Source organism: Thunnus thynnus, chromosome 2 (genome assembly GCF_963924715.1).
Source record: "Thunnus thynnus chromosome 2, fThuThy2.1, whole genome shotgun sequence".
In the NCBI taxonomy this organism is placed as follows: Eukaryota; Metazoa; Chordata; class Actinopteri; order Scombriformes; family Scombridae; genus Thunnus; species Thunnus thynnus.
In genome coordinates, this window is record NC_089518.1 from 24,981,532 (window position 1) to 25,003,431 (window position 21,900).

General features: G+C 40.6%; 2 protein-coding genes across 2 annotated transcripts in view; both read right to left on the minus strand.

The window, feature by feature from the left end:
* The window catches only part of LOC137198593 (3',5'-cyclic-AMP phosphodiesterase 4C-like), a 78,120-nt gene extending 64,589 nt beyond the window's left edge, over positions 1–13,531 (minus strand). The window contains exon 1 of the mRNA XM_067612445.1: positions 13,269–13,531. Within this exon, the coding sequence (XP_067468546.1) occupies positions 13,269–13,531 (263 nt within the window). The remainder of the gene's footprint in view (positions 1–13,268) is intronic.
* A 92-nt stretch (positions 13,532–13,623) lies between these two features.
* The window catches only part of LOC137198573 (3',5'-cyclic-AMP phosphodiesterase 4D), an 87,926-nt gene continuing 79,649 nt past the window's right edge, over positions 13,624–21,900 (minus strand). Inside the window, exon 4 of the mRNA XM_067612435.1 lies at positions 13,624–13,906. Coding sequence (XP_067468536.1) covers positions 13,624–13,906 — 283 coding nt within the window. The remainder of the gene's footprint in view (positions 13,907–21,900) is intronic.

Sequence of the window (21,900 nt, forward strand, 5' to 3'; positions counted from 1 at the left end):
TGGACTGAATTCAAAGGGATGAAACAGGGCCGGGACCTTGTTGAGGACAATCTGACCTCAGAGGAACCATACACCGTACAATGCCTGGCTCTTCAATATCCGGCTAAACCTTGAAAAGTTGATATAAGATGAGGACTGAACAGCTATTGTGTGAGCAGTAGCCAGAGGAAAATAGAGAGTGAGAGAGTGGTGTAGAGAAGAATGTAGAGAAAAGGCAAAACATTTTCACGACTTTCACAGCAAGGACAGATTTTTTTTTTTTCTTTCTCGGAAAAAAAGATTTCTTTAGGGCATCATTTCTTATCCAGATATCCACTGTACATTCTTTAACTGACATATCACAACATTTTTTCTCATCTTTGTGATAAACACAAGTCTGTGTCTTCTTTATGGCACTGCATTCATCTACGGAACATTAAAAAAAAAAATCAAACTCTCATATTTTTTAGGTTAATTGGTGACTCTAAAAGGTATGAATGTGAGTGTGAATGGTTGTCTGTCTCTATATATGTTAGCCCTGTGATTGACTGGCGACCTTTCCAGGGCGTACCCCGCCTCTCGCCCAATGTCAGCTGAGATTGGCTCCAGCTCCCTCACGACCCTCTAGAGGATAAGCGGTAAAGAAAATGGATGGATGGATACAAACAAACAACATGCCACTAGCCTTATATATAAATATTAAAAGTATACTTTGCATACACGTTGTTACCTTTCCTTTTATAATATGCATTTGCATATTGCAACAGCTGTGTTAAAAGAAACAAATGGACTCTGTATCTCTGTACACTATATTCCATAGCTTCTGTGCGTGCCAAATCCAAATATTGGAAAACTTTTTTCACTGAGGCCAATTATAAAGAAGAAATGCAGGTTTCATGTTTTCACATGTGTGAATTAACACTGACCTAAAAAGACCTTAAACTAATGGAGTCTAAGCACAGAAAAATAGGCATTATGACTTGAGAGGGTTATACTTTCAATTATTCTTTAATGAGTCGAGCCTGCCAACTATAATCAGACTTGACCAATGGATTTACCGCAGCCATGTATCATTAATGGATCTCACCTCAGGCTAATAAGGCTCTCTCAGGGAAAATGATAATGAAAGCTTTAGGCCACATCCAACCATCATTTTGAGTTGGGAACATTTTTTTTTTCTTTCTCTCTGTTATTACGACTGCGGTAAGAATGGATCTGTGAAAAGGGACGGAAACCTAGCTAGTGCCTCTCAACCTCTACGGTGGCCATATCAGATATGCGCAAAAGAGTGCATGGCCATCTGCAGTCCATTACGAACACACTCATAGCTATTAAAAACTTCCCCTCACATTGGCACTCATCTTCCCCAACTCTCACCGTCCTCAGGCTATTCTGTAGAGGCTCTGGTGCAGCTGCATTTATCAGAGCGACACCCTAATCAGTAACTGAATTCTCCCTAAGCAATCAAGTCAAAGTTCTGGTGGCGAAATCAGCAGAAATAAAACACAGCTGAGGATAATGAAGGTGGAAGCAAGAGAACAAAAGAAAGAGTGTGAGAAGGTGAAATGGGGGAAATGAGAAAGAAGGAATGCATAGTAAAGACAGTCAAAGTCACAAATTAGACCTCAGAAACCTTATTTACTGTATGTGGTGAAATGACTTTCTCATATTCCTCGCTGATTAAGTGAGTCATCAAACAACTCAAATATGCTGTAAAAAATAGTACCGAAATATCCCATGACCTCCTCTCATTATATCCATTTTCCATCTGTCTTTTTGTAAACCCTATTCCACTAACATCCATAACCTATTTATCTTGTGCGTTGCAGAAAAAACTAAAGCTTGTAAATGAATATAACCAATGAAATAAATATGAATTAAATATTCAAATAAAATAATTAAAAAAAAAAAATGAATGGCTGACATGTTGGAGCTAGCACTGCCAGAATCTTCTAGTCATTTTGTTGAATCAAAAAGATATCAACATATCAAAAGGCCTTTGATGAGGCCCTGCAGCTGTGGCCTCTTCAACCCAGATTCATTCCAATCATCATTTAATTAAATCTGGTAGCGCAGTAACCACTGCTAAAACACCTTCATGTGTCTGGACCTGTTGGAAGGAAATGATTATCAATATGCCTATAACCCTTTATTTCAGTTCACTGAGGACCTGCTGAACTGAACTCAGATGAACGTCACATGGATCAACATCAAATGACAATCCTATTTAGATTGGGTGGTATCATCACTTTTAACAAGTAAGAAAAAAGGATCCGCCAGCAGAACTGGAGGCAGTGTTAGTCTCCCCACTGGTTTTCAAAAGGGTTATAGAATTTGACATGTAATGGATGTGAGCCTGACTACTTCTGGCATTGCACCGGGCTTGTTGATCACGATGTGAAGAAAACGAAGAGCGGAGGAAGTGGGACCAAGCTGAAAGGCCAAGGATGCACAAATTTGGGAATATTCACTTAAAACATTTTTCTAAATCGTTGAGTGCAAGTGCTTGTAACTATTCCTTTTTCTGTCTCTCAGCACATCCAACATTCATTGTGAACACATGTACAGAATGTGTTCATACATGTTTTTCGAGCAGACCAACACGTCTGACTTGCTTTGACACTCAGAGCCCTATTTTTGTGGAGGCACAACGACCAGTGCAAGCAGCACTCCAACTTTTTGGTATTTTCTTGAAACTCACTTGGCCTGTCTGTGTGGTATTTTGGTGACGAGCGCAGAGCACACGGTGCAAAGGTGGGAGGAGATTCACAATCAGGTGGAAGGTTCATTCAAATGAAGCAGCACAAAGCCAGTTGTATTTTGGTTGAAATTTGGTCCATGACGTTGCACTGAAACCGGATGTGTCAGAACCACATCTGTTTCTGTTGCAACGTCAATCTGCTGCTGCTTTGGTGATTTTATCAACAAGAGCAATTTAAATACTTGCTGCACACATGCTGCACTAAGAGATTAATGCTTGAAATATAAAAAAGTTATTTCAATTAAACAATCTCCAACCAAAATTGGCACAGAAAATAACGTTAAATGTGGTTAAAGCAGGAAAGTCAGTAAATGAGTCTGCATTGATCTATAAATTAATATGAGTGACTCTTACAGTATCTGTTTTCCACAGCTGCTTTATACTGTAAGAAAAGCCTCTACTTCAGTTCATTAAATCTCTGCAGTATCTGAAGGTAGCAGGACAGATATGTTGTTAAACCGCAGCCTTTGACTTTCCGTTTGTTGAACTGTCGTTATCATGCGTCACTGTGATTAGCACAGCTGTTTAAGGTCTATGAGACCAGTGATGTGACTGGTTGAGAGAGTATTTAATAATCACCACATCCACAGGTCTATATTCACCTTCACCTTGGAGTGCCAAATCTACTCTAGCTGCAATCATCATTAAAAGTATCTTACAGTGTCACTCCAGTAGTGGTGTTAATTGAATACTTGTTACTAAATGAGAATTGATATAAGAGCAAAGTTAGCAGATTAAAGCTGAAACATTACACAAATGTATTTGTAGCTAGATGAATGATTTTATTTTGGTTTCATATTTGCATGCTGGGTGTTTAATGACCATAACAATGAGGGGATACATTTACATATTAGGAATATATTTTGCTAGCAAATGCAGTGTGTGGATGTTTGTTCCATTTTGACCTTTCAAATTTTCAAGAGAACTCTTTCTTTCCAAAGTAGAGTCTTTACAATGACTTAGTTCTTGATATCACTGAACTTTTATAGAAGTTTGTCAGTATCAAATAATTATATGTGGGTGAAAAAAACTGCTTCATATAAGAATCTCGATTTTTATTTCCTACGATTCTAAATCAATTCACAAATGTCAAAAATCAATTTTCTAAATGTTAGATAATAACGGAACGAAAAAAGCAGGACTCAACTGCAAGGGCAGTGCAGCACCCGGACACTCTACACACTAGAGTTATCTTTTAGTTCATCTTCAAAAATCTTTGTTTTAATGACTAAATAATTACATTTGCGAGACAAACATGAAGTATATCGTAAATACTTTCTGTGCCATCAATCAGTGACTAATGTTGGCAGAGCAGAGCAGTGAACTTCAGCAGTAACAAATGAAACCAGCTGACCAACACACACTGCAGCATTAAACAACTTAAACCAACTCTGAGGTGAAGAAAATAATTCGGTGCTCAGTCTGTTTCACCTTGAAAACCCTGCGCCCGCTCAGCTTGTTGGACAACGATGGCTTTCCCCAGAGCTAACGGTGCTGCAGCGGAGAGGCTGCTCTCCACTACTGGAGATACTATGTTAAAGATCCCCTCCAGACATGTTTTAAGATGTATATAAAATACTCTACTTTGAATATTAATTCGTGTCTGATATGTTTTTTCCACAAAAAAGTATAATTATCTCATTAAAATCCTTAAAATGACATCTAATCCTCCTCCCTAATGAAAAATTCAAGAATCTATGAATATGCAAATGTATTTCATTTCAGAAGTTTAACTGCTGGACACAAAATGTCTCCGACTTTACTGTACAGTACATTCTCAGTGTTTGTGTGCTGGATGCTTCAATTTCCACATCACACTTATCTAAGTTGAATACTGGACCAGGATTGGCTTCTGAACTATTGGTGATGTCACAAATCCTGCTCATAGGCCCACCCCTTAAAACTGGATTTTCAATGAGCACATAGAAACATTCCTCTTTCAGCAGATGAATGTGAAAACAGCCTGGTCTGGTCTGCAACCATTCAAGATCATTCAATGGCCATTACAACAACATGGTACAACAAAGTGTGGAGCATTAGAAGTTCTATTTATAATAGGGAAGTGCAGCACAGATGTATTAATCTAGTTCTGTTTTATAACCCCACATTAAATGGGATAATTGGATTTCAGCTGGAATTCCAGGGGGCTTCTATCTCTTTTTTTATTACAGTTGGTGGAATCCAAAATACCTTTCCTGAATATAAACCTTGAAAACTCTTCCTCCATCCCCTTATACCTCACTCCCCATTCGTCTCTCTTTCACAGTCTCTCTCAGTCACACAGTTATATAATCTTAGATTTCTTATTCATCTCAGCCAGCACTGACTTGGCCACTAGTACAGAATGCAAAGTCAAAGCTGAGTCATATAACCAAGGTCCTGTCTAAATCTCTGACAGGGATAGATGAAAAAAAAACAATTCACATAAGGATCTTGATTCTTAACTTCTACAATTCTGAATCAATTCACAAATGTAAAAACAAAAAAACAACCAAAAAAAACAGTTTTCTAAATGTTAGAACACAACTGCAAAGGCAGTGCAGCACCCAGACAGTCTACAGCCTGCACACACTAGAGTTATCTTGTAATCCATCTTCAAAAAAGACAGTGGTGGCAAGCATTTTTTTATTTATTGACTAAATAATTACCTTTGCGAGACAAACGTGAAGTATATTGTGAATACTTTCTACGCCATCAATCAGAGACTAACATTGGTGGAGTGGAGCAGCAAACTCCAGCAGAAACAAACAAGACTGGCTGACGAGCACACACTGCAGCATTAAACAACTTAAACCAAATCTGCTGCACCAACGAGGCTGTTCTCCACTGCTGGAGACATATTGCTAATAGCAACACAGCAGAGCACTCTGCGTCCCCCTTCATTTTGTTATTCTCATACAGGCAGGAGACTGTAAGATGCTTTCAAATTAATTAATTCATTAATTAATGCAGTTTTAAAATAAAAAGGCTGCACACCATTTATCTTAATTGCCAGTTATGTTTCATGTTGTATTTCAGTGGAATAAGGATACAGTGAATGGTTTGACACAAAGTATACTGCAGCAAGAGACTGAAAATTGTGTCACCCCCTTTTCTATTAATTTAATCGAGAATCGGTTTTGAATCGAGAATCGATTCTGAATTGAATCAGGCACCCAAGAATCGGAATTGAATCAAATCATGAAATTCCCAAAGATTCACACCCCTAATCTCTAATAGAGAGAGAGTCAGACAGTATGAATATGTATATGTCTATTAGTGTACATTTGTGTACATGTATACAAACTCGTGTGCCATATCTGCCTGTTTTTTCAACTGAAACGCCTGTACTGTGCTGATGCATCATGTCGCCAGCACTGGTGGCACAGTAGCAGCAGTACTGCTGAAATGCTCATATGTATGCAAATCACAGGCGCTCTATTCTCCTGGGTGGAGAGCAGCATTTGGGCTGATAAAACCTGGAGAATCCTCCTTGCTGCACAGCAGGATGACGGCTGCAATCAAAAGCCACCTCAGAGCAATGGAAGGTAATTACTTAGACAAAGGTATACACCCTAAAAACAAAAAACGTTAGGATGTTGATGAGCATGGACTGGGATATTGGATAGACAAAAGAACACCCAACATTGCGCTGAACAGGCTATTAATAGAAATGTCATCTAAAGCCACAACCAGAGGTAGGTGTAGAGTCCTATTGCACCTGGAAAAGCCACTTATAAATGACTGAAAACTCACTGCAGACTCACTGAGGAGGCAGTAAGAGGGCTTCAGTTTTAAGGGGTAAACACATGGATGAGCAAATCGCTGCTGTATTAAGGTACTGAGAACCAGGAACAGGTTTGTAAAAGTCAGTGCTGAATCCAACCACATGAATCACCTCATATTTAATTTGGATTAACTAGGCAAGTTGACAGAGAAGTACATCATGTGTTTGGGCCACTGGAGCATTCTGTTACAGAAATGTGTTACTTGTTAAATCATCCTAAACACATTTGCACTGCTCTTGAAAGCTTTTTTTTTTTTTAACTGTGAGGAAAATCTGCTGTTTTCACCTTCACTGTCTGTATTGACAGACTGCAACTTATAGTTATTTTCATTATCTATCATTCTGCTGGTTCGCTCATTATAATTTCTTGCAGCCCAAGGTGACATATTTAAATTGCTTTTTGTCTGCACAACAACCCACAAGCCAAAGACATTCAGCTATCATCGTGTATGACAAAGAAATGCAGCAACTCCTTGCATTTGACATGGAAAAACCAGATAATTTTTAACATTTCTGTTTTAAAAAATGACTGAAATGATTAATCTTTTATCAAATTTATGGCCCATTAATTTTCTGCCAATCAACTAACTGATTATTGTTTCAGCTCTGAAGCAATTTATCTGAGATAAATCTCAAATACAATATAGTATATCATAAGTATATAGCCTTCTTGACATATATATTCTACAACTTTGACAAACGTGAATTTCTGGCTCAAATTTTATTCAGAAGAGGAACAACTAGAAGTACTTGGAAACAACTGTGAGACCCTGACAATTAGTGTAGGAAGTCCATCACTTGTCTTAAAGAGAAAGCGGGAAAGACATACAGAGAGAGAGAGAGATGATAAAACAAAGTGAGAAGCAGAAAGAGTCATGCTCTGCCTAGATTAGCACCACTGCGTTTAGCTTGACGTCCTCCACTCCTACACTCTCCCTCGCTTCTGCCCTGCCGCCTTCCCTCCATACCACTCTTTCTGCATGTACCCACCCATCAATCATTAATAATTTATCCAGCTATCCATCATTCATCATGTCTACAACCCTCCAGCCATCCTCACCAAAACTCGCCGGTTGGCCAGAGAAGAAGCACTGGCATCAGCACCACCAGTCGAAGCCACCTGTTCTCCCTTCGATGAAATCCCCCTCTCCTGTTACATAAAGTAGACACTTGCACTGTTGCAATGCAGCATCAGACAGTGTTGTGCAACAGCATTAAAAATACCTCAGGGTCAGTGAGGAGGAAAGTTGAAAACAGGATATCAACATAGTTATTCTGGTGGAGAGAGTACACAAACTGAATCGTGCGTGTCAGTCTGTCTGTCGCTTCAAGGTGAGCATACACCGTTCAACCCTTGCTGTATATGTGCTGTGCTTTTGTTATGCTGAGAGCAATCAATGATCAACTTTGTGTGAGGGTATTTTTTCGATCACATCTTCTCACATGTGCACATGCAGAGGCATTTATTCAATAAAAGCTATCTCAGGCACTATCAACACAATCATTTTGGAGCAGACATGGCTCTTGAAAGCAATTAACTCTCCTTTATACTGTGTCACAAGTCCGAACATGTAAGCATGTTACAGAAGTTGCGGTACACTGGTAATGAATGTGTCAGTATGAAAGACAGTTGCGCACTGCACACATACAAAAAAAGAGTCACTTACATTTAAGGTGAAGGAATTATTAGCAACCGCTGTGTCTCTAGCAGTTAGCTGAAAACCAATTTGCACATAGCACTTTACCATCAGCTCCGGTCCCAATCAAATAATGATAATATACATTAGCTATTGTTAAAAAAACAACTCAAATCCTAAAATATCTCTTTATAGCGAGGCACCATGTAATACTGAGTCTTAAGTCTGTTGTCAACACACCCAGGTCTGCAGATACCGACTTTAATTCCATACAGAAGCCTCACTAATGCTGCTGCTGGAGGTAGTTGCGCAGCTTAGGGTGCAATAATACTGGCAACAATTGAATAAGAACTACCACACTCTACTTAAAATCCTCTCAGACAAATTAAGCCCCAGCTCAAATATTTACAGCTTTAAAAAATCCATTATAGCATCATCACATTTTGTCAACAACTGGAACTGTCTGTCGTGTTATGAGACGAAACCCTTTTGCTTTGAACTCTGCAAATCATTATATTCCATTAAATCCCCCAAAAGTACCTCCTTTGCAGTATGTTTCTGCAAATAATTACAGCCAATCAGAGTCCTTAGTAGTAGAGAAGCCAATCAACTCTTGGTATGCATTTTCTGAAGCGTTCTCAGAGTGATCATAAAACAATTTGTATATGGTTTTCATGGTATCACGTCTGTAAGAACAGCAAAGCAGTATATCAGGCCAATCGGTCCATGGAGAAGGATTGTCTTGTTAATGAAGTGTGGAGTGGAGCCACTGAGGGCTGTGTATGTCACCAGATTTACAGCGCAGCAGACTTGCGATTCCCTGCAGCTGTAAAACAATGAGGAGGTGATTGAAGTAAATTACACTGCAGTTGTCAACCTCCCGACCGCTTACAGCCATTTGATGGTGTGTCTCTCTCTTACAAATAGTCTCTCTCCCTTTCCCTTGCTCACACATGTACACGCAAACACAACAATTTTTCTGCTAACCTCCCACACTCTGATATTCTGTCTGCCACTTATTTTCTCAAATGTCAAGAAGCAACAAAAGGTACATGACCAACAAGTTACAATGATTAAGTGGTCATTGTTCTTTCTTATCAGTCTTTTCCTACTTTGGCTCTCCTGTCACACCAACAGTCAAAGTCAGGATGCATCGACTTGTTTCTAATAAAATGTACATTTCATGCTCAGATTCACAAACATCTTATGTACAGAGATGTTTTCTCGGGTGAAGGCCAGACAGCATGAAACACTGACTGTGAAGAATGTGTGAGCGGAAACCAGGGAAGTGTAGCCAAGGATAAACACCACAGTGAGTGTTAACTACTGGCATTTTTGAAACTTTGAGATATCTAAATCCACAATTTTAAAAGGAAAATGGTGGTGTTATTTCACCCCTTGATTTTTATCAAGCAATCACTTGAAAAGAGCAATATCAACATTGAACCAGACCTGCCACATACAGAAATTCTCAGATGACTCTGCAGTTGTTGGATGCAGAGTACAAGAGGTAAGTGGACAGTTTTGTGGACTGGTGTGAGCTGAACCACTTGCAGCTCAACATCAGCAAAACAAAGGAGCTGGTGGTAGACTTCAGGAGACTCCAGGACTCCTGCTACTCCTCTTTCCATTAAGGGACGGATGGTGGAGATGGTACAGGTGTACAAATACCTGGGTGTCCATTGGACAGCAAACTGGACTGGACCAGGAACTCTGCGGCTCTCTACAGGAAGGGCCAGAGTCAGCTCTTTTTCCTGCAGAGGCTCCGGTCCTTCAACGTCTGTGGCACCATGCATGAGTCTGTGGTGGCTAGCACCATCTTCTACACTATGGTCTGCTGACACCAACAGACTCAACAAACTGATTCAGAAGGCTGGCTCAGTCCTTGGGGCGGGGCTGGATCCTCTGCATGTAGTCGCAGAGAGGAGGATGATGCCATAACTCCTCTCCATCATGGACGTCTCCGACCCTCTACACAGTGTTCTGATTAGCCAGAGGAGCACGTTCCTCAAGAGACTCAGAATGACTATGTGCTCCACTAAACGCCACAGGAGGTCTTTCCTTCCTGTGGCCATCCAGATATACAATTCGTCACCTTTCTGCTGAAGTTGAACAGTTTTTACAACTCACACAATCTACTGCCACTATTGCACATTATGGTTAATTCACTTTTAAATTATTGTTAATTATTATTATTGCATGTTTCCATTTTTGCACTTTTAACTGCAATTCTACCCAGCACATTACTTTTTGCATATTGGCATTTATACATTTTTCTATTTACTTACTGTGTATTTATTATTATTACTGTTTCATCTTATAGTCATTCTTATCTTTTTACTTATTTACTTCCTCTTTCCTAACTGTGTTGTGCAATCGAGCAATTTACCTTTTACACATTTGCATTTGTACATTTTTCTATTTACTTCTGTGTATTTTATCATTATTACTATTTTATTTTATAGTAGTTTTTACCTTTTTACTTAGCAATGGAGCAATGGTAACAAAGCAATTTCCCTCCAGGAATCAATAAAGTTTTTCTGATTCTGATACTGAAATGATCCTACTTGCAGTCTATGGAGCCACTATCTAATTATTCTAATTTAATTGGCTCTGCACCACAAACTCAATTTTCATCCCAAAACTAATTAAAAAAACATTTTAAAAAAAAGCTAGGGTGGCTGGTGTAGTTTATTCTAAAACAATTCTGCGACTGCATTTTCAATCTCTGGTGAGTAGTTCTGGTTTAGGAAGTCTCTAAACATATTTCAGGGTGCAGTTCCAATATGGCTATTTTATGTGTTTTTAATCTTTTATTGAACTGCAGTAGCATTCTATGGCCCGGGGACATCATCTCTGACAGGATTTGGCTGCACAGACAATACTTGTTAGCAGAATAAATTCTCTGTAGGTTTGGTATCTTCATGCTGATTCTTTTGATAACCATATAAAAGACAAAATAATGCCTACATTGTTCTTTCTTTACTAAGAGTATTTAATTGCATGTATACTATATATAGCACAGGTGTGCAGGAGTACATGAAAGGACAAGGAGAGCAACTCCAACATACATGGAAGGTGCTTAGAAGTCCATGAAACAACTGGATATTACAATTCATGCTAAAGAGCGCGTCAACAGTAGATCTCCAAGATGGAGCGGGTGTGAATCTATGGTTTAGCAGTAATCCAAAGTTGTAGTTGGGTACTATTTTAAATGATTCAACCCATAAAAGAATGACCTGAATATCCCCAATATGTGCAAATGTGCCATGTGAATATCATGACAGAATTTGCTGAGAAATGTATTTTTTCTTTAAATCATGGCTATTTTCTGATCTCTGATGAATGCATTGTCATGCTACCAGTGTCACTTGCTCTTTTCCACATCTGCTGTTTTCATCAGTTGCAGATATTTAACAAGTGTGACTTCTTGAAAACCAGACTCACTTGCCCCACTGTTGTGCTGATGACAAGGTTCAGTGTCATAACAGGGAAGAGGGAAAATCCATTCAAAGAATGAAAGTATTTCTGCTTCTTAATATGGAACTGTGACAAATTGCTTTTTGCTTAAAGCAGCACACACATTTCTACTTAAAGCTGCACAACGACGGTGGTGGTGTGTCAAATTACATAATCGGAATTAACAACCACGTAAAAATCATCTCATTTGCACATACACACACAGGCACACTATGATTCTGCACACAGATAATTAATTCATAAAATGTAAATTATAGACACAAAGGAAGCAGTGTGGCTTTAAAATAGCAAAAAGCTATAGGAGCCAAAAGATGTACTGTATATCTCCCTGCGCTATTAGTCCCATCAGTTATAAGAAGCAAAGGGAAAAGAAAAGAAGTGGGGAAGAGAGATGATAAATCTAAAAGAGCGGAGGAAAGAGAGATAACACAAAAAGGGACACTGGGGAATTAAAAGAAAAAGTGAAGCGAGACTGAAATTAGAATATCTCATGAAACAAGGGAGCAACTGTATTAAATCAAAAATGGAGCTACAACACACCTTAAGGTAGAGGGAAAAGAACTGGGAAGTAGCAGTTAAAGAATTTCTGATATGTGAATGTCTGTGTGGATATGTGCATTTTTCAATTACATCATCAGCCCGATCCAGATGCCAGAAGGGAGGTGTGCAATGGCAGAGATTGGGAGCAGAGGAAGTGGGACACAAGAAATGTGGAGAGGGAAGAGAAAGAGAGATGAGTCGTAAAAAATGGAGAAGGAGATTAGAATGCAGGGTGCTGGGAGGGAAGGAGGTAGTGGGAAAAAAATAAATTGGTTAAAGGGGAGGGGAAAAAATGAGAGTGGGAAGGACACAAGAGTTGCAGGGGGGAGAGCGAATGGGGAATAGCTATGAGACGAAGGGAGGGGATGAGGCGTGGGCAAGTGCAACAGAGGCTGATAGACAGCCAGGAATAGAAGACTAATTAATAGTCAAAAACTGCAGGCAGGCAGGCAGGTGTAGAGAGAAAACCACAGCAGGAGGGAAGAAATATAGTGATGGATGGATTCCTACTCTGCCTACCTAACAAGACAGGCAGCTTTGGGGTATATCTCAAGGTATCTTCAGATATGCTCTATTGTATATCACACAGAGGTAAAAGCAGAGACAGAACAGGAGGAGGGAGGGCAGAGGAAGATAGGGGGATTGAGAGGAGTAAGAATGGGTAACAGACACACGGAGGGAGAGGAGGGAGAAAGACAGAAATAGAGATTAAGCTGGACAGAGAGAGCGAGAGCGAAACTCATTATCTAAGGTGAAAAAAAGGGTTTCCTAGGAGATTTGACATGAATAACCTACAAGGGAAATTTGCACATGCTCACTGCCATTTCTCTGTGACAGGAAAGCATTCGAGTTAAACGGCAAACAAAGTTTAATTGCTCAAATGGCTTATCACACTCCCTTGCACCCACAGCATTCAACGAACACGGTCCTGACCTTGAAAGTTTGCCAAAGGTGCGGTTTAGACCACATGTTGTCTGACAAAAGACAAACAAGCATATGCACTTTATATGCCTTTTCAGCTCCGTATTCATCCATACACCCACTTACACAAACATCACTGACAATAGTAAACCTTCTTGTCACTACCTGTCCATCTAAGTCTCACCATGTGTGTGCAACAGTGAAGCGCCTCTGTTTGTGGATGTTGTTGTTGAGCAGCATGCGGCGAAGCAGTCGCGGCGAGTTGCGGGGGGAAAGGCGGGGGGAGATGGAGGAGGGTGACCGCCGGTGTCCTCGTGGCCTCTCTGGCTGCAGCAGGTTCTCCCGCAGGATCTTCACCAGGTCTTCATTCAAGCCGGAGTGTTTGGGCATGGGGGGCACTGCCAGGGTGTCTTGGTGGGTCACCCCCATGCCTGCCTGCTGGGCCATGCCTGCCCCGGCTTCACCACCACCACCACCAGCACCAATAAATGAACAGTAAAGGCAGCCAAGATATGTCAAAATTTAAGCAATACACACACTTAATGTATGCTTCTTTTCTTTGCAAGTCCAAGGATTTCCTCGAAATTTAGGAATCTGTGAAAAAAGCAAATATCCAAAAATCCTCTGGATGATGAACTGCACAAAAAAAAGCTTGGGTGGTAATTCCTCACACCAGCAGCTCCCTCTTTACAAAAGCAGGGAATATAAAAGAAAAGAAAAATCCCCGTTCTTTCTCTCCCTTTCCGTCTTTTAAGGAGCCAGCAGATGAACAGAAGCACTGAGGGCTGCTGCCTTTGTCTGCTCCGCAACACTGGATGTCTGCTGTGAAAGAGCAAAGGAGAAGATGAGGGGAGGATGGAAGAAGGAGAGAGGGCGGGATGCAAAGAAAAAAAAACAGGGAATTCCGTCTATCACAGCCCTTTTTCCCGAAGGCCTGCAGGCGAACTCAACACAGTCCACCCATATCGAGCCCAGCAAGAGTTTAGCTGAACTAAATCAGTCCATTCGAGCCCCAAACAGCCCAGTTCTGTCTGGTAAAAGCCAACAGGGAACATGTGTTGGTTCACCAGTAAAATGTCCCAGCCCAATATGACTCAATCCAGTAAGGCTTGTTTGAGTTCTGTTCCATCCAGTCGAAGCAATATATCCTTCCTTCCACTCCCCACACAGAGAGACTGACTGCTGACTGCAGCCAGTTTATAAGCTACTGATCCTTTAGAGCTGAGCAGAGCGTGAGCATGTGTGAGAGAGTGTTTGAGTGTGTGTGTGTGTATGTGTGTGTGTGTGTGTGTGTGTGTGTGTGTGTGTGTGTGTGTGTGTACACAATAGAGAGGAGAAAAAGAGGGACGTATGAAGAGAGATATGGTAAGCTTGAGTAACTCTGTGCAAAAATGTATACATGCATGTGTCTGACAGTTGAGCCACATACATCTTTGAGGGTGTATTTCCTGATGCAGCACACTCCTCTAAAAGCACACATTAGTTATTGAGTAACCCTCAATCCTGCTTGAGAGGATGAGTGGACCAGCATAGGATGCAGTGTATATACCTACATGTATGTGGGTACACACATTTGCATCTGTATTTTCCTAACATTTGCAAATATGCAAGGAATACAAGGGGAGAGGAACAAGCTTCATTTATCCAATGTCATCTTGCCTTAAGCATTAGCCACTCCCTTTCACTGTATTTGTTATTTAAATTAGTGTAGACATGTGGGTATACACATAAACAGTGCGCTGAATCTAATATGCTGCCCCATAGCCTTTATTCTTCTCATCCTAGCAACCAGTAGCCAATCTCTAACCGGCTTTTACACCCTATTTTTGTTCATACATCATAGTTGATGATGACCATGGCACAGCTCATTATGTTGGGTTTTGGCGAGTGTGCAGATGGCTGAACAGACCAATCTGAGCCTGTGGCACACTGGACAGGTCAGAGAGGATGTAGAGTTCTGAGGTGCAGCCACAAGTCTTTTCTTGGCAGCTACCTCATCAACATAGCACAGGAGCTTCTCCTGCTCTCAAAAAGGACTGCACCTTCCTGGACTTTTGTTCTCCAGGCAGGTCAGTCCTGAGCTGGGGGTTCCAAGCTTTTCAGGTCAAATCCAAAGCTCTTCAAGGAGGTTTTCAGGGTATCCTTGTAGCACTTTTTGGGGCCAACTTGTGCTTGCTTGCCATTTTTCAGCTTGCCAAAGAAGACTTGTTTTGGCAATCTCGTGCAGGGCATTCTGGTCACCTGGCCAGTCCATCTGTGCTGTGCCTTTGCAAGCAGGGTGGGGATGCTGGGAATATTGGCTTTGCTGAGGACTACAGTGTCAGGGATTCTGTCCTGCCACTTGATCCTCAGCAGTTTCCTCAGACAGCTCAGGTGGAGACGGTTCAATTTCCTGACATGGCGCTGGTAGACTATCCAGGCATCGCACCCATACAGAGGAGTGGGTATTATGACTCCTTCAGTTATGAGACCTTATGAGACCTTATTATGAGACCTTCAGTTTTGTCTCTTGCTTGATGCCACTCCTTTCCCATACCAAGTCACGCAGACGTCCAAAGGCTGCACTGGCCTTGATAATCCTGATGTTAACTTCATCATCTATGTGCACAGCATGAGACAGAATACTACCAAGGCAAGTAAACTTGGCAATAACTAAAAACTTTTGGTCATTCAAAAAGATGGTGGGCTCAGTGTAGAGTTTCCCAGGGGCAGGTTGATACAGGACTACTTCTTTGTTGTTGTTGCAAGCTGAGGAGGTGGTCCATACTGGCCTGTAGTTCTTCATTTGAGCCAGCAGCCCAGGCACAGTCATCAGCAAACAAAATTTTTTAAACAATGACTTTCTCCACTTTGGTTTTGGCTTGCATCAAATAGCCCACCATCAAAATGGTAGATGAAGCTAGTCCCAGTGTTGTTGTTCTGGAATGAGTCTTGCAGCATGGCAGAAAACACCATGCTGAAGAGCATTGGCACTATGATGCAGCCTTACTTCAACTTGTTTGTGAGTGGGAATGGACCCAAGAGTTCTTGCTTATCTCTGACGCTGGCCATAATGCCATCATTGAGTTTGCACACTATGTCAATAAACTTGTCTGGACACCCATACTTGGACATGATCTCCAATAGGCCCTCCTGGATGACTTGTGTCATGAACGCCATATATAGATCAGAATTTTGTTCTGGGCATTTCTGCTGTAGCTGCCGGGCAGTAAATACCATGTCAGAGGTTCTGCTGTCTTTTCTGAAACCACATTGACTCCCAGGCAGCAGACCCTGGTCTAGGTGGACAATTAGATGGTTCAAAAGGACTCTTACCAAGATTTTCCCAGCAATTGACAGTAGGGAGATGCCTCCGCAGTTGTTGCAGGCCTGCTGATTGCCTTTTCTCGTATACAGATGAATTATAGAGGCATCCTTAAACTCCTGGGGAATGGCTTCTAATTTCCACAGAGACTGGAAGAGGTCGGTCAGTTTCTCAACTAAGTGAGGCCCTCCAGCCTTGTAGATTTCAGTCTCACACTTGCCTCTTCATTTATGCATGATGGCTGGTTGAGGACTGTGCTTAAGTGTTCAGCCCATCTTGCAAGTATTTTGTCCTTCTTTGTGAGGAGTGTTGTTCCATCTGCATTCAGGAGAGGTGAAGTTCCTGAGTGTGGTGGACCATAGACCTGCTTGAGTGCATCATGGAAGTACTTGGTGTTATAACTGTCAGCGTAGGACTGAATCTCCTCAGCTTTTGCACACAGCCAGGTGTCTTGCATGACTGTTGGTGTTGGTTATGAGCAGGTCAAACTCGGAGCATGTTTTCAGCAGAGGGCTGTTGCAGTTACATTTTCCAATGCCATGTGCACCTATGCCTCCATTCCATGATTGATGGTGTCTTAAATGCCAGGGTTGTAAATGATCATCAGTATCAGGTGTTTGTCAGAGCTGGCTGTGGCAGCAATGATGACTTCCAGGTTACCACAGAACTTGGAACTCTCTTGTCAGAGTTGGTCATGGTAGGGGCATAGGCACTAATGATGGTGGCCTCCTTTTTACTCGATAGGAGGAGCTTTAGGGTCATTAAATGGTCATTTATACCCTTGGTTAGGCTTACCAGGTGGTTTTTACTGCAAAACCAACACCCACATCACATCTCTCCTCCTGCCCTCATCCACTCTAGAGGAAAGTGTAGTCTCCACCCACTTCAGTATTGGCCAGCCAGGTCTCACTACAGGCAGCAATATCCACGCTGTATCTAGCTAGCTCTCTGCCCATGAGGGCAGTGCGTCTCTCAGGTCTTTTTGATCCAGATGCGTCCATCAAAGTGCACACATTCCAGGTGCCAGCAGCGAGTGGTATCACTTTGGTCTTTTTCATTTTTATATGTTTTTCAACCGCAGGTATGGGATTCCGCCAGCTGCAGTAGGCTGGTCAGGATGTTTTGAAGCAGACAATGTTTAGGGTACCTTTTCTAAACCACTATTCACTACAGAGGTGAGCAATATGATCCTGAATAGGGCTGCTCACTCACTCAGGGTGCTGCAGGACTTCACTGCTGCTTCGGTCCAATGAGGGAACGACCAATATCCTGAGCCGCCTGTGTGCAGGTTGGCGGCTACAGCCTCCAGTATATCTGTGCCTGCTGGTCCGTCGCTTGCCCATCACCACACCCTTAAAAAAGGGTGTTTAGTCAACCACTAAACACTCAGGGTGTGCTATGTACTATGTTTATATACCCAGTTTCTACAAGTACCCTGCAGCACACACACTCTCCTAATTCTTCAGCCCTCAACAGGAATAGCTTTAACATAGCACAGGAGCAGCTCTAAAGTAACACAGGTGTTTATTTTTAAGCATTTTTTTAGGACTAGTGGTTGGTTGAAACATTCCGATACAAATGCAAAAATATAGTCAAATTAATTATCTGTTTGGCTGTTCTCTAGCATAACATAAGCTTAATATAAGCTGCTCCCTGTCAAGGCATTCCAGATATGCAGTACAAAAAAAGTGAAAATTATTATCAAAATATAATCTGAGGATCTCCCTTTGGCTACAACATCAGCAGGTGATACCCTGAACACCAATACTCTATAGATATTGAATACAGTATCTGTATCTTTTAAGGAATCCATCCGACAGTTGTTGACCAAAAATGTCAACTTCATGGTGGCGCTAGATGAAAAGTGGAGTGATCAACAAAAGCAATATGCTTCATCCTGCAGTGACCACAGTGGAAGACTGGCTGACTGACCAACATTACCAGCATAGCATCACAGGTTTTTACCCATTTTGGGGTTATACTTTTGTCATGTAACTTGATATCATATGTTAAATGTCAAATTGCTAGAAATATTATGTAGAAATATGCCTTAACTTAACTTATTGGCATCTTCTATACTTGATGAGGTTTTTTTAATTTATTATTTACTATTATTTATTTACTTATTTTTTATTTTGTAGTTTATTACGTCAAGTAAGTCATTTTTAAAATAAAATGCAAATATAGTATCAGTCATTGTAAAGAACAAACCTCAAACAAATTTCAAAATGTTCAGTATGGAGTCTCAAAGTGCACATACATTTACACCCAAGCAGTCACTTAACACACAAGCAACCACCTTCAGTACCCTAGCAACCAACAAGCAACACCAGAGTAATCATACCGCACACTCCAGCAATCACCTAATAACACCCTAGCAACCTAAAATGTCCTAAAAACACTGGTTAAACCATGACAACACCTGGAATACATCCTCCAACTTTGCAACATCCTAATAACCACATAGCAACACACTACTTACCACCTGTGCTACCTATGCAACACCCAGGCAACAATCTTGCAACACTGTTGCAACCACCCAGCAACACCCCAAGACACCCTAGTAAAAACCCTGGCAACTACTTAGCAGCAACTAAACAGCACCCCTACATCCACCCTGTATGACAATGACAATGCAACCACTTGGCCACCATCTAACAACAGCATTGCAACCACTTAGCAACCAACACCTATCCACTCACCTAAAAACAAAACAAACATATTTTTTATTATATAGTGGGGTCTGATAAACAACCAGTAACACTTTGGCAACTTCATAATAACAGCATTTACAACTTACAAATGAAAGAATACTTTAAAATCAACACATCATTGAATGTTTGCAGTGTTGCACCAATTATAGTTGATAAGCATGAAAGCTTGCGACTATCACATACAACTTTAGAAAAAATGTCCTAGTTAAGTCTGTTAATGTACTGTACAAATTTCAGTACAATGGACATTTTCTTACTGGTTTTATTGTGTCTTATCTATTAACCTTGAAGTTTAGTATTAACCTGCTGAGTTTAGTGTCAGCGGGTAAATAAACTGTTTATGTCACTGTTCAACAGGCTCCAGACTTGGCATTTACAGCTGCAGAAATATGGTGACATAGGGCAGAAGACTCATGTCTTACAAGTCAAGTCAAGACTCTCTATTAAGAAAAAAGGCTAGGTTACCATAATGATTATTGTAGATGACATTTGACTCTTATGACATGGGCTTATTATTATTGTTCCACTAACATATATGCTGGACAAAAATAATGCCCATGAAAAAGATAAGTACATTGATCCCTGCCGCTTGTCGTGCACTCTAACACACGATTGTGTCTGTTGCAACAGCATATCCTATTGGCTGGTTTACAGAGAATGATGGATTTGGGATTGAGGACGTATTTGAACCTCCAATTACGTTACCCCCACCCAGTGATGCTTCTCACTGGCAGGTGATTACAGAGGAAGCAAATGTCCACTTCCTACTCCCTACTCACATCCGTGGTAATTGAATGATTACATGCTCCTCGATGATCTGGAAAATTATATAAAATTTAGGTTTATGAAATCCTTTTCAAAATGAATTATGAAATCTGTTAGTTACTAAAATGTGGCATTTTTTGAATCTGCAATGATCGGTGCATTTGTTATGTCAGCATCATCAAAATGCAACCCTCATTCAAAGGCAAGCTGTGGCAGTCAGTCAGATGCATTCAGCCATGACAGCGATGGAGAGCAGTTGGCCTTCATTTGACAGCTTGTATTGTATCATCACCTTAAAAAATCAAAAGAGATGAATGTCATTCCTTGTTTTATTTGTTTTTCTCTCACATGATAAAACACATCATTCTTTCCCACTCCTTGTCCTCTCCTCTACTTCTTTCTTCGCTTTCCTCTCGTCTGCTATCTTTCTTCCTACTTATCTCTTTTTCTCCTTTTCTTTGTGAAACATTTTTCTTAACCCCTCCCCATTGCTGCACATGACGTCTATGTGCATTTCCCCCTGGTTACCAGGGGCAACATAGATGGAGACGGACAAGTGGATTTGTCAAGAACTAAGGGCTGGAGGACCAAAAGCTGGAAAAGGGAAACCAATCTTCAGGACAAGACTCATACGTGCAGACACTCAAACAAACCGGCACCGCACAAACACTGCAACGCATACAGACACACAGGCACACAACTCTGGCCCACACGGAGGACTCAAATGAAAGCAAGGCATGCACACAATGGTATGACAATTGCTACTAGAGCCCAACCAATATATTGGTCAGCTGACATTATCGGCTGATATTGGCATATCACAGATATATCGGTATCTATGTATATGCGATATGCACTAATATTTTTTTTTTATTTTTAAAGTTATATAGGCAGGATTTAATGTATATTTGATCCTTTTTCTTGATTCAAGTTTAATATATACGTACATATGTTCTTTTTGTTCTGTTTTTTTATTTATAGTTATTTATAATCATTAAATTCCCAGTGAAGTTTACTGTTTCAGTGCACTGTCATTTTATACAATAAAGTTTATTGTTAAACTTTAAAATATCATGCTTCCATTACATATCTTTGTCATAAGTGTTTGATAACCACATTTGAGGGATCATTGCAAAAAATGTGTCTTTATGTATATGTTCTGTATGTATAAGATTATCAGTCGATATATCAGTATTTGATTTTTTTTACTCCCTAATATCATGTTGGCAACTGCCCCAAAAATCCAGTATCAGTTGGGCCCTAATTGCTACACAGAAAATATACAGTAGTTGGGATGACTTTCACTTTAGTCTCCAACAAAATTCTGATAGTTCATCACTGGAGTCAAAAACAGTGGGAATCAGACACCAATTTTGCCCACCTTCATTCATACACAAGGAGTGGACACAATAGTGTATACATAAAATGCAATCCAATAGCCCTCCAAAAACACTACATCCATTAAAATGCAGTCAAATCTGACAAAAACTCATGCCGAGGCTGACAGACTCAACAAAAGGAACATTACAAGCTTCACAAATGCAGCTTTTTGCGTAGGTGTTGATGATATTGTATCAAACCTCCTGTACATTATGTACTAGCCTACAGGATATATAACAGATGTATGATTCATACCAAATCGACAGACAAGAATAGAGCAGTTACTGCATATTGCAACTTCACTATGCACATAAAGAAACTGAATATTAGCATATTTAGTGTTGTCTGTGTTCTCCTTCATACATAATTTAGCTCTGAATCAGTTTTGACAAATGTTTTTCCCAAATGCTTCCATTTCCCAATTATCTTCTTTGTAAAACAAAACCCTAAGTGAAAAATGAGAGGCACACTGTTCACTCAAATAATACATCAGATCAATGTGCTCATTGCCCACAAGCTTCTTGCAGAATATTGTTTAATCTTGACAGATTGAATGGCTTTCTTCTGGCAGTACACAGCATGCCGTCACCTCACAGAGCACAGTCTGGAGTCTGGGTTGTTATTGGCGAAGGATTCTCTGTGTGACACATGAC